At 45.9% G+C, this 13768-nt stretch overlaps 1 protein-coding gene and 1 non-coding gene across 2 annotated transcripts in view; one reads left to right on the top strand and one right to left on the bottom strand.

Annotated features, from left to right (window-relative positions):
• Window positions 1–251: 251 nt before the first annotated feature.
• LY86 (lymphocyte antigen 86) overlaps window positions 252–13768 on the bottom strand; it is a 61069-nt gene continuing 47552 nt past the window's right edge. Inside the window, exons 4-5 of the mRNA XM_075553818.1 lie at window positions 5776–5828; window positions 252–335 (exon numbers count right to left, since the gene is read on the bottom strand). Of these exons, the coding sequence (XP_075409933.1) occupies window positions 252–335; window positions 5776–5828 (137 nt within the window). The remainder of the gene's footprint in view (window positions 336–5775; window positions 5829–13768) is intronic.
• Window positions 6479–6536, top strand: LOC142453981 (U7 small nuclear RNA). Its single transcript, XR_012785525.1, has one exon. It is a non-coding gene; the product is annotated as a U7 small nuclear RNA (small nuclear RNA).

Genomic DNA, 13768 nt, shown 5'->3' on the forward strand with positions numbered 1-13768 from the left:
ATGAGAGAGGACCGACTGACACTTGCTACTGCTAGGGAGCAACATGAAATTGAAATCACACCGGTAATTTCCGGGGTTTAATTGTGTCCATAGAATCTGAGGAGGGAGGTTGCATTGGGAGATTTAGATGAGCCCGAGCTCTTTGGAGAATATTCTTTGTGCAGCTTCTTTTTGTCCTTCTCACACAGTTGGCTGAGTTTGAAGAACGTCCGGGTCCACGAGACGGAGTGATGCTGAGCTGTGAGGCGCCATCAGCAGCAAATGACAGTGGCATTGGCACATCCCACAGGAGAGCGGTTTTCATTATACATTTCCACCAAGACTTGGTATTCTCCCTGCCAAGATAGAGGGCGAGCATCAGGCATGTGTCCACTAGACAGTCAAGCATTGGAGACATTTATGGAGCACCTTCTCTGTACAGGAATCCCGGGGTGGCTCAAACAGGTAAGAGTTTGACTACTAACCATAAGGCTGGAGATGACTAAGAAGAAAGACCTGGCAATCTGTTCCCCAAAGGTCACAGTCTTGAAAGCCCTCTGGAGTACAGACGTACTCTGACATGTATGAGCTCTCAATGCATTGGAGACTACAGGCCATAGCCAATGGCTTTTGGCCCTGTGGAGCTCATAGTCTAGCTGGGAGAGACTGGCAACCACATATTACAATCAAGTATCATGGTAGGTAGACGGTGATCATCACTACAGAGGAAATCAAGTAGGAGAGGTGGGCATGGAGTGCCAGGTGCTGCAAGAATAGGGTAAGTTCAGTGCCGGTTGGCAATTTTAGGTACGGAGGTCAACACTGGGGCTACTGAAAGGGTGGTGTTTAGGCAAAGACCTCACAGAGGCTTAAGAGTGGAGGACAGGGCTCTAATACAGGGAACTATATGTCTGCCCCGCCTGAGAAGAGTGAGAAGAGATGAGGCCAGAAACGTGAAGGGCAGCCAAGCTTGTGGGCCACAGGAAAGGTTCTAGCTCACACTCAAGGGGTGTGGTCCTCTAAGAGTTTGGCAGAGGGGTGGCTTGGTTAATGGGTTGCTCTGGCTGCTGGGTTGAAGAGACACGTTCTGGAGACAGAGCAGCAAGACCATGGAGGAGGCTATGGCCACAATCCAGGTGGGGTGGGGGGTGGAGGGGTGACAGGTGGCAGGATTCCAGACTAATTTCAAAAGAGGAGGCAATATTACTGTTGAGGACATTCATGGGGTGGGGGGAGTAGAGTGGTGGCAGGGGTAATGGTATACGAGGACTTTGACCCAAGTTACTGGAAGGGTAGAGTGTCATTTGCTGAGATGGAGAAAGCCATTGGAGGAGCATGTTCTAATGGCGGAAAAGGCTGTATCAGAAACGACATCAGACCCTTTCGAGATGCATTTCTGGTAACGAGCACTTTATGGAGACGGTGCAGTATTGTCTAAGGAATCCCCATGTTTGCAGCTTAAAGTGACTCACAGAGAAGTATTATGACAACCATGAAGTATCAGGAACGGAAGGAAGACTCTAAGCACTGAGTTGAGTCTTTTGTGTCCACTGCGGAAGCCCCAGTGTAAAGCACCCCACAGGCCCATAGGTGTAGAGGTTTGCTGACTCTCCGATCTGGAAGGGAAATGATTCTGCTGGTGGTGGGAACGAGGAGACCTGGGGGCATAGCGGTTGTGCATTGGGTTGCTAAAAACAAGGTGACTAGTTGGAACCCACAAGCCATTCAATGACAAAAAGATGAAAAGACAGACTTTTCTGGTAAGGATCTTCAGCCTCCGATTCCCTATGAGAGCAGCTCTACTCCGCCCTAGAGGGTCAAGTTGGAATCCACTGAATGGCCGTTTGGTTTGGTAGTGGGAGTGGAGAGGTAAGAGGGCAAAAGAATGGAGAGATGGATGGTAGGCTTGGAAGCACAAAGAACTCCTGGCAAAACTTTGAATAACCTGTCACACAAAAGAAGAAAGAGGCTTATTTTGTATATGTGATAGTAAAGGGTTTTTTTGTGCCAACCTGGCCGATAAACACACATGGGATTAATTGAAGGGTGGAGAGCGAAATGGCTTGGTGAGCTTCGCCTTTCTGGTTCTCAGGTCTCTTGCTTTCTGATAGTCGGACTAGGGTGCAGCTTCCTTAGCCAGTTCCCTGCTTCAGCTGGCAAGACTCACTTCCTGTGAGACACCCCTGAGGAGAAGCCATGTGGACCTACCCCGATGCAGCCCTGGGTGCTGGTGAAGCTGTGTGGAGACCCCTGCCAGCGTTCAGATACTTACACATTCACTGATTTGACTCCCCCCCTGCAGTCGGCATCATTTTGTGTGTTTTGTGAGTTTGACGAGGACTTTGTAGATCGAAGTCAGGCATATGGGCTAATGTTGGACTTATGGGCTTGGACTGGACTGGGTTGGGATGCTTAATGTGCAATGACCCTTTATATAAAACTCTCTTATAAAATATGAGTGTTTATGAATTTTGTTTCTCTAATCTACTTGACGAGTGGTTCTCCACCTGTGGGTTGCAACCCTTTCGAATGACCCTTTCACAGGGGTCGCTCCACTCATGACAGTAGCAACACTAGTTATGAAGGAGCAACAAAAATAATTTTATGGTTGGGGGTCACCACAACAGGAGGAACTGTATTAAAGTATTGCGGCATTAAGGTTGAGAACCACTGGCATAGACTGAACAGTATAAAACCGGAGAGCAGGAATAAATTAGACCACTGGATAGAGGTGGCCCAAGAGAGTGCTTTTCTTAGGAAATCACACATTTCTAGCAATTAGCAGAGCTTTGGGACCGTGGATGCTTCAACACTACAAATTGTATTCCAGAGACTCAGGCTTCTCCATCTTGGGTGTGAGAATTGATCAGAACAACCCTAAGGCGCCATTCAATTGGAAGATGTTGTAAATCTATAGGCTCCCATGAGTCTTATTGCTGACATCGAGCAGCTATAATTTCATCAGAAGTGTTAGGGATTTAACCAAACCAATGTCAAAATCAGAGAATTAATTATGGATAGAAGTCAACTCAAAGTTGTATTGACTTCTGTTCAATGACGATCACAATAATACATTAACTTTCTTGTAGTTTTTCATGTGCATTTAAGTGAGTACCCTCTTCACTCATGGAAACCAAATGAATTGTTTTTCTCCTCTCTATCAGTTTAGGAAAAGGTGTAGCATTTGAAGGAAAGAGGACATGGGTCGTAGCTTGCAAATTAGGAAGCAAGCGAACATAGTATGGTTGAAAAGGTAAGAGTATTTAGGGAGCTGGACCCAGGACATGAAGGACGCAAGCAGATCAGTGACAGAGCGGCCGGCTTTCTTTCAGTGACAGTGGTTTGGCAGTTCCCTTCTGGGTAATTTCATTGCTCTATCTGTACTTAAAAGTTCTTATTATGTGTGTTGGGAGCTCAACTCACTCACTCACTCACTCATCCACTCACTCACTCACTCACTCACTCACACACTCACTGCCATTGAGTTGAGATTCCCACTCCGAGTGTGGTGACCCTTTAGGATAGAATAGAGCTGCCCCACTTTGGTTTCCACCAAGGCTGTAATCTTTACAGGAGCAGAAAGTCTCCTCTTTCTCCCACTGAGTGGCTGGTGGTTTCGAACTCCTATCTTAATTGTTAGCAGCCAAATGCATAACCCACCAGGACTCCTAAGGAACCTGAAGGATCTTTAAATTCTAATTCAGAAGACAGTCGGAAGGTAGAGGACTCCAGGCAGGACTTCCATTCTTGGTCAAGGGACTAGGTTTGTTGGAGAGAAGATGGTACCGAGAGACTGAAGACGGAGTGCTAAGTTTTCGGCCAATCTCAGCTCTGGGGGCTTAGTTGAAGAAAGGGATGTGGGAGAGAGCTTTTAAACCCAAAGACTTGGGAGTGTATCTATCTGTCCCATATTAAGGAAGCCAAGTCTCTGTGTGCTAACCAGATAGCAGCCAGGGAGGCCTGGGATGCTTTGGCAGGTATGCAAACAACATGGGCCCCTGTGCTGGGATTCAAAGGCCTCCAGCTGCCTAGGGGTCTGGGTGGTGTGTCCCAACTGGGCAGGCCCAGGGATCAGCAGGCTAGGAGGCAGGTCAGCCCTTGGCAAGGGCCTTCTTGGCTGAGGCCATGGGACAGAAGAGGAGGGAGAATTGGACATCCTACATCAGCCCAGACCCGGAGTCAGCTCATCCACTCTCTGCCCTCACTCTGGGTAATGTCTCCTGGAGCATTAACCCGGTGGTACTGCACTTCCCACAAATGTCGTAGGTGATCACAGTAAAGCTTTTTAGCATTCCTGCTTGTTTGTGTTTTTTTTTTTCAAAAGACATTAAGTTGCTTTCAACTCCTTGCAAATTTTAAATCCGTCTATAACAGGGTGTGGGCCCTACTCTTGTGTCTGTGGGTCATACTGAGGGGGCTTGCATGTTGCCGTGATGATGGTAGAGATGTCACCAGCATGTCAAAGACAGGCAAAGGTACCTGTGCTGCACAGGGTTCAGCAGAACTTCCATATTAAGACTAAGAAGAAAGGCCTGGCGATGTACTTCTGAAACTAGACAAAGAAAGCTTTATTGCCAGCAAAGTGCTTGAGTAGGAGTCCTGTGGATCGGAAGACAGGACGCGGTCAGCACAGCAACAGACTCACACATGGCAAAGATCATGGAAATGGCGCGGGGTGAGGCAACACACTGTGAGCCCCACAGACAGGATGGCATCACCACCACAGCAGGGTGTGCATGATAGCAGGGAAATAGGGGACGAGACATCATTCGAATCACAAAGTTTAAAGGAAACACCAAAAACAATTTGGGAGAACTTCGGCCCCCACACTATAATTTTAGACATGAACGGATCCTGAGTTCTTCCTTACTAAAACTTCCTAGGCTGAGATGCCCAAACGGGAAACTCTGGGGAAGGATGGAGGCGGGAATGCTTGAAGCTCGCAGCCTACTGGGAGTTTGCTGCAGCTGTGCAGGGGGGGAGGGGTGCGCTCCCAGGGCAGGAGCCCAGGGGTTGGGACAGAAAGGAAAGCTGCAGAGGCACTATGCCAAAGAGGTTCTTCATGGAGGACTCACCTTTCTAGAGGGATGCACAGCTTTGGGAGGACTGAAAGGGTGACTTTGGAAGCAAAATGAAACAAAAATTCTCCCTTTCATTTTTGTGATTCTTCTGATGTTGTCCCCGAAGATTCTCTCAGGAGCACCACACTGAAACATCCTTACTTTTGTCACGGCGACTTGGACTCAGCCATCTGATAAAATCACGCTCTTCGCCGTGGGCCTTGCCAACGATTGCTCAGGATGTGGGCATGGATAGTGTGGTCAGACACTTGTGGGGCATTTATGCCAGTGTGGCTTGTGTGTCTTCCTTCCTCAGCATGGCAGGCCTTTCCCAAAGCCCTGCTGATGTCCCAGGGGGCTTCTCTCACAGTTCCCAAGCAGCTTGACTCATGGATTTTCTGAGGACCCAGAATCCTGATGGACAAGGAGTTGGGCTTCCTCTCAGGGGGTTTCTACTCAGGGGACCCTGAAGATCTCCCCTACAGTCCAATGGAGCATCAAATGTTAAATGCCGACTGTCCAAACCAAGGGGTCAAGCGTTTTTAAGTGTCCATTATGTACTAGATACTTATGGGGGTAGCAGCTTCATTAGGAAAGGGTTTTCTTAGTGAAGACATTTAAAATTATTTGATTCTTTTCTTCTCATCTCCCTTCATCCGATTCTCTTCTCCTTCTTCAAGATCCCGTTAATGTAATAATTAAAGAATACAAAACAGACAGAACAACAAAGTCTTACCTCAGGGATGTCAAATCCAATATTATTGACAGGACCAGCATAGTAAAACTTTTCTGAAAAAATATAAAACATAGATAGATAACTCTATTCAATTGTTTAAAGCAAACAGTTGCTTTACTCAAATTACCCGTGGTTACTGGGCAGTGATTGCTCTTACTAGGTAATAGTTGTTATCCATGTAAGCAATTTCCTTTCCTGATTCCAACCACCATGCATTCCTTCATCCAACCAACATTTTCTGAGCATATACCATGGGAATCCCACGATGGAAAAACAGGGAATCCCGAGATGGAAAAACAGAGGGGCTACTTACAAGGGTAAATAAAAACTATAGAAACCTTGCTTCAAACTCATAGCAAAAACATCACATTGTGAAGCTGATTCACAGCACATCTTCCCTGCAGGTCTATAGACTTCTGCAGGCAGTGATTTCATCTCTTTAGCCTTTTCTTAAAAAAAAAAAAAACTTGTGCTTTTTATTTAGATCACATCAAAATAGCAGTTTTGCATCCTCGAGGGACTCAAGTTGTGTTCTTTTTCAATGATCTTTGAGTTTGGAGGACAAAAAGTAGTCTGAAAGGGCAAGATCACAGGAGTAAGATGGACGGATGGGTTATGGTTTCCGAGTGAGACTCTTAGAGGACATTTTTTGCTACCATGGAAGAATATGCAGGTTCTTTGTTGTGATAGAAAATACTCCATAGAGTGTTACAGCTCTTTTAGAATTTGTCTAGCAGGTTTTCTGTTTTTCCGTAACCCCTCCCACCCCGCCAAAAGAAAATACTCCTTAGCACAACTTTCTCATCAATGCCGCTTTAAAATGTATTTCCTAATAAGCCCTGATCATCTTGTGCCCATTGAGAACATCTATTAAGATGTTCCTTTTGGAATCCCCCCATATAGTCACTATAGCCTTCTGAGATGATCTCCATGCCCTTGAATTTAACTGGCCTAGCAGATTTCTTTGTAAATCACTGTTTTTGATGGACACTTTTTTTTTTTTAAAGAGGCGTCTATTATTGAGGGAACGTGTCTGCAGCCCTCCTCTGGTCATGGAGACACAGTTAAATCTGTTTTGTTCGCAATTAAACCCTTGAATGTATGGGCTTGAACATATTGAATGTAACAATACTTTCGAACTTACCGTGGCATTCTAATGGGAAAACTGACCATACTTAATTAAACAAGAAAATTGTAGATTTTAAGCAGTGCTAACAGGAGAGACACAGGCAATGTGAGAGAGGCAGGATCGTGTCATGGATTGGGATTAAATTGTGAAACCACTTCCTACAGACTTTTTTTAAGTAACTATCATTCTTCTTTGGCCTCAATTTCCTATTTTATAAGGTCAGTATGATAATGACATGTTGTCTATTTCATGGTCGTGTGAGGATTTTACAAAGCAAAGCAAAGTAGAGCAGAGACTAATAATCCTGGAAAGCACTCAATGAAGAACTGATAACTTTACCACTTTGAAGACAGGCTGCGTCTTCAGTCATCTCTCAAGAATGATGTAAGCATCAACCATTAAAAGGACCAAGAGTACTTCAGTGAAAGAGACTGAGGAAAGAAAGCTCCATGCTCGAAAAGTTTGGGGAATTTGAAGAAAAGAGGTAAACTGCTGTTCAGAAGCACAGTGAATAAGAGACTGTGTTAAGGTGAGATTGGAAGGATTGGGGGGAGATAGATATTTTGGGACCTTGAGTTTTCCAAAGCTAGTAGAAAAGGTGTTAAAATATCAAGTGAAAACACCTAATGCATCTTTCCAAGTACTCATTCCACCAAGCAGAGAAGGGAGCGTAGAGGACATGGGTAGAGGCATGGGCAGGAGCCGAGGTGAATAACAAATCCGGGAAGCATGGGGAGTGGAAATGAAGAATAACAAATGGAATCATGACGATTCAGGGACCCAGGATGGACTGAGGATTTGGATGTGGAGAATGAGGCAAGGAGAATGCTTTGGTTTGAGCAACTAAAGAGATGGGTGCTATTTCTTGGATTGGGGGCTCCTAGTGAGGAAGAAGTCTCTCCGTGTGGGGTTATGTCTTCAACACCCCTGTTTGGAGGGAGCCCTGGTGGCACTGTTAGATAAGCATTTGACTACTGACAGCAAGGTCAGTGATTCAAACCGGCCTGCCGTTCCGCAGAAGGGTGAGGAGACCACACTGGTAAAGGTTTACAGTCTTAGAACCTTCTGTGACTTAGAATCAACTCAATGTCTGTAGGGCGGTCTTTGGGAATAGGGGGTGCTTATTAAATGCCTTTTATTGTGGCTAGATGGTAACCTCTAGTGTTCTGAGGAAGAGATTAGGAAGCAGGCATGACTACTATGAAGCCATTACCATGTCAGTAGAGCTAAATCCCTGGGCTTGGATGGAGCTCACCTAGAAATAGAGTTCACAGTGAAGGGCACCACTTGCAAGCTCTCTGAGAATCCGGGGCTGGGTAGTGGAGGAGACACTAGCAAAGGACGGTAGGCAGGAATGGCCCATGGAATGAGGGGGGATCAGGGAGTAGAATCGCAGATGCCAGAGGAGATACAGTTTTTAAAAAGGAGGGGATGCTCAATTGTAGTGTATGCTGTTGAGAGTTGAAGGGCAGAAACATGCCGTGGATTTGTGACATGGAAGACATTTATTGATTTTAACGATAGAGAGGTGGGTCTGGTTACCTGAATGGACTAGTTTGAGGTGAAGAAGTCAAAAAGTTTTCTCTAGAGCAGTGGTTCTCAACTTTCCTAATGTCGTGATCCTTTTATACAGTTCCTCATGTTGGGGTGACCCCCCCAACCATACAATTATTTTCGTTGCTACTTCATAGCTGTAATTTTGCTACTATTATGAATTGGGTGGCCCATGTGAAAGGGTCATTCAACCCCTCAACGGGTCATGACCCACAGGTTGAGAAGCGCTGCTCCAGAGGGAAGCAGAACAAATGGAGACTAGCTGGCGGAGAATATGGAGTTGAAGGGTTTCTTTATGGTGGAAGATATTTGCCTTTTGAAGGGAATGATTTTATGTAAAGAAAGATTTTGAAGATGCGGGAGAGAGAAATCAGAAATAATGATTAAGGAGATGGGAGGGCAGGGCTCTGCCTCTGAGAGAGGCACAGTCACCGGTCCCAAGGGTATAGGAAAGAAAGCCGACAGACGGGTTCAGGTGGAGGTAGATAAGGTAGACTGGCTGAGGAGCCAATACCAAAGCTCCTATCTGATTGTTTCTGCTTCTTTAGTGAAGCAACGGCTAGAGGAAAGAAAGGCGGGGTTGTTGGTTAGTATTGGGTGTTATTTTTGCTTTCAGTGTAATGGTCATGAATTTAATGATCTTCTCTCTATCCTGAGGAGCCCTGGTGGCACTGCTGGGCAAGCACTGGACAGATAGCCCCGTGTGGCAGTCCAAACCCACCAGCCACGAGGCAGGTAAACGAAGAGGATAATTGCTCCCGTGAAGATTTATAGACTTGGGAACTTGATTAGGGTTTCTAAGAGTTGGAATTGACTCAATGGCGGTGGTCTCTATTCATCCTAGACTTAGAATTTCTCATCAAAATTCAATCACTCTGATACAGGAATAGAGCAGGCTCATGATGAGGCTGACGTTCTATGGGAGTAAAGCAATAACCAGAGAAAGACAAACCTCTGGGCTATAAGCAAGGGGAAGGTTGTAACAATAGACCGAGGAATCGAACGAGGGTAAGGAAGAAAATAAAGACAGAGGAAACTAAGGAGGGCGAGGAAGAAGGGGCGTTTTGTGGTTAAAACAGTGGTGGGGTCGTTGAACATAGTCTCCATGAACAATAGTGTGGCTGGTTGAAGGATTGAAGAATGGGTAGGAAGAGGTCTTAGGTGAGCAGGAAGGAATTATCAGCAATGACATTCCAGAAATTGTGCGGTTCCTAGTGATGACAATAGCTGGTTTGATATGGGAGGGGAATGGTGCAGGGAAATGGTTGTTGGAAGGAAGGATGTACAGGAGCTGAACAGAATGGGGTTCTTCCTCAGGGTAGACCAGTTGCTATTAGTTCAATTATTACTCACCAGGATGTGCAGCAGGGTGACACAGGGGACACTTGCTTGGTAGATGCTGAGTTACTCAAAGAGACTAGTTGGCAACCTTCTTGCCAAGGCAACGTGCACAATGCTAAGTTCTAGCAGTGTGTTTGTTTTGCGTTTTTAACTTCTGCTTCAAGAGATGGATGGGCGCAGCACTTTGAAGAACACCCTTTGGACAGCTAACATCTCATTATGCTCATTTGATGCTCTAAGATTTGCTAATTTTTTGCTCCTCACTATTAACAAGTTCTTTTCTGGGGTGAGAGATTTTCATTAAATAGGTCTCTTACACTTTACAGTTTCAACGAGAGCTTTTTGGGAGCCCATGAAGTTCCTGAGAATTGCTTCAAGTAACTCAGAAACTGGTGCCCCCCCTCCACCCCCGCACCCTGATGAAACAACACCTAAAATGAAATTCTCACTCCTTCTTTTCTCAGATCCTCTCTGGTTCTGAGATTCCTTTAATTAACATCCTCACACTCCGTGACTATAAAAAGAGGCCCACTACATTTGCACCCACTTCTTTTCTTTCATTTGAAATCTTTATCAGTGGGGTGTGTGTGTGTGTGTGTGTGTGTGTGTGTGTGTGTGTGTGTGTAGCGGGGGGGGGCAGCGATTAAAGACATTTACCTCCCTGGTTCTGAACACATGAAACTGGTCAGCTGACAGTTTGACCCAAACCTTTGTGGGGTTGGCCCGTCATGTCTTTTTAGAGAGGACATTGATTTTAGATGGCCAAAACCAAAGGTCTCGAAGGGTTTAGGATGAGACTGAAGTGAGACCAGCAGACCTGTCCATTTCTATATTGTTTTATTCTCCATGACCAGTGCAGATGCAGGCACGCGTGTCCTTGTTTAATGCATGCATTGTGCTAGTAGTGTGCCTACCGTTCTGTAGTCTTTGCATGTATCTTAGTGGAATTCTCTTTAGTTTCTCAAATTGATCACAAAAAATATAGTTACTACCCATGTGTGAGTTTATGGTACTTTTATGTCTTGTGAATTGTTGTGATGCAGAACAATAAGCCACTAATATTCCAAATACCACCAGGCTCACCCAGGTGGACAGGTTTCAGAGAGCTTCCAGACTATGACAGACTAGGAAGAACAGCTTGGCTATCTAATCCTCCATATTATCCAGTGAAAACTCCATGGATCACAACAGAATGTAGTCTTGTATTATGCTGACAGATGAGCCGTTTAGGTTAGGAAGCAGTACACAACAACTGCAAACAATGAACCCAAACCCAGCAAGATCATACAGATGGCAGAAGACGTGGCAATGCTTCCTTCCATTGTGCATGGGTTTGCCACATGTCAGAGCCAACTAAACCACAATTAACTACACAATTGGTTCTGGGTATTGTAAAACTCTCTGGAATTGGTGATTTGTCATACACAGGTACAAATAGTATATTCAGAAGAAACACTTTTTAAAAGATACTGTTGATGCATTCATCCTGCCTTTGCTGAGCCCTTTGCCTGTGACAGACCTGGGGAGTGGGCTGGGAGACACATTGAACAGGGAGGGTGTGCCCTGACAGTGCCCTCTAGTGAGGAAGTGGGTACTGAGTTAGGGCCAAGTGGAGAGAGGGAGCCTTCACTCATCCTGGGCAGGCAAGTGCCTGCAGCAGACAGGTGGGTGCTGATGCCTGAAGGACAGACTGGCTTTGAGAGCTGGAGATGGGAGAGTATGTCAGGCAGACCCAGAAGAGCAAGTCTCTGGAGTGACAGGGATGGAGTGCCTTCCTTCACTTTGTTGCTGCTGCTGTGCGCTTTTGCGTCTATTCTCACTCCCAAACATAAGCCAAACCCACTGCCATTGAGTTGATTCTGACCTCTTGAGATCCCACATGGTGTTTCTGACACTGTAACATTTCCACAGGGACAGCCAGACTCCAGTTCTAACTCACAGTGACCCTCTATGACAGGGTAGAGGTGCCCCATTGGCTCCCTAGGCTGTCATCTGTATGGAAATAGATCACCAGGTCTTTTCTTCTGGTGGGTTTGAAGCTCAAGTCTGTAGCTGAGCTCATAAACATTGCATCACTAGATCACCTTTCCTTCATTTTATTGAGTCCCTGCCCCTGAGTAATTCCTTAAAGGGATTCACATCTGGCCTATGGCAAAAGCCCCAGTAGCTCCCTCACCTCCACTCAGAGCCCTGGTGGTGCAGTGGCTAAAGCACTCAATTGCTTACTGAGGTTGGCAGTTCAAACCTACCCTGTGGGAGAAAGCTATGACAGTCTGCTCTGTAATGACGGCAGGCCTAGAAGCCCCACGGAACAGCTCTGCGAGGCCCCAGATGGTCAACTATGAGTAGAACTTGACTTCACAGCAACGGCGGGAGTTGGGCTGGCTGACATGAATAGTAATGAACCTTCCCGAAGTGTGTGGACTTAGAAGGTAGTTCTGGTTTGGGCAAGGATTTTGGCTAGAGTCTCCATGGGGCTCTCCTGTCTCAAGGTTTCCATGGATTCTGGACAATGTGGGTAAGGAGTCCCAGACTAGAGCAGGATTAAGTGATTTTATTTTCTATTTTTAGCGTATACCAATTTAGCAGCTCCTCCATTTCCTGGTGCAGTTTGCCTGGTGTGCTCAAGAACTTCTGTGGTCCTCAGCATCCTTCCTGAGGGAGAGTCTTCCTGAGGGGGACGTCGGGTGCAGAGTGTTTGGCTGTGTGTCTCCAAACCTCTGAATCCCTTCCAGTACAGAGGCAACACTGTGCTCACAAGAATGGGTGGAGGGGCAGCAAATTTGGGTTCTGCCCAAACCCTGTAACAGTAAAGTTACTTTATCTCTGACCCCATACATTGCCAAGGCTGGCATCCCTCCACACTCTCCTGCTCTAGAACTTGCTCCCAGCTAATGACCTCACTCATCCTCTGCAGGCACCCAGGAAGTGAGGGAAGTTGTCCCTGGAGGAAAAACCTTCAACTAGGAAGTGGATGGATGCCACAACCTCCTGGCCTTCAGCAAGACAATTCCCAGGCACAAACTACACTTCCCCAGGGTCCTAACATGATTGAGCGTTACTCTTGTCAGTAGTAACCAGCTTCTGGACACATCACTTACGGATTTTCCTCCTGTATGGCTCACCCATCCTCCCTTTTCCTGGCTCTCTATGTTCCTAGTTGCATCGAGTCTATGCTGACCCACGGCCATTCCATGTATCATATGTGGCACACTAAAAAATGCTTGACTTCAACGAGGGTGTTTTGGTTGAAATCATGGAAGAATTTCAGGACTGAATTTCCTTTGGGTGGTATTTCACTATTGACCTTGCCATACAGGTCAGGCAAGATGTGTGTGTGTGTGTGTGTGTGTGTGTGTGTGTCTTTTAACTGGGAATTGGAAGGACAAGTACCCCCCACCCCCTCCTCTCCATTGATACATAGAATCCTAATCATCAGGACCCGTGTCTTAATTTAAATAACAAAAGAGATTCTGTGAGCTGAGAGTTTTGAGGTGGGAAGGTTATTTTGAGTTACCCAGATGAGCTCATCTTATTAACAAAGATCCTTATAAAGGAGCTAGTAGGAAAGAAGGAAGAGAAGGGAATGTGAAGACTGAAGGAGAGATTGGAAGGGTGTAGCTGGGAGCTGAGAAACATGAGCCGGCTCTAGAAAATGAAAAATAGAAAGATTCTTCCATGAAGTCTCCAGAATATTCTCAGGCTTGCTGACACCTAATTTTAGCATAGCGAGGCAGATTTTGGATTTCTGACCTCCCAACTTGTAGAAGAACACAGTTCTGTGTGTTTTAAGCCACCAATTATATGGTGTTTTGCTACAGCAAATAGAGAATTTGGGTTTTAGAAGAGCGGCTCCAGGTGAGCTACCTGAGAAGAGACCAGGAGGGGTGGTTGTTTGGGTCTATGCACTTCACCATCGGCTCTTCAGAACCACGGCACAAGCATATTTAAGACTGAGCCGAAGAGAAG

The sequence above is a fragment of the Tenrec ecaudatus genome, chromosome 7 (assembly GCF_050624435.1).
Source record: "Tenrec ecaudatus isolate mTenEca1 chromosome 7, mTenEca1.hap1, whole genome shotgun sequence".
Lineage (NCBI taxonomy): Eukaryota > Metazoa > Chordata > Mammalia > Afrosoricida > Tenrecidae > Tenrec > Tenrec ecaudatus.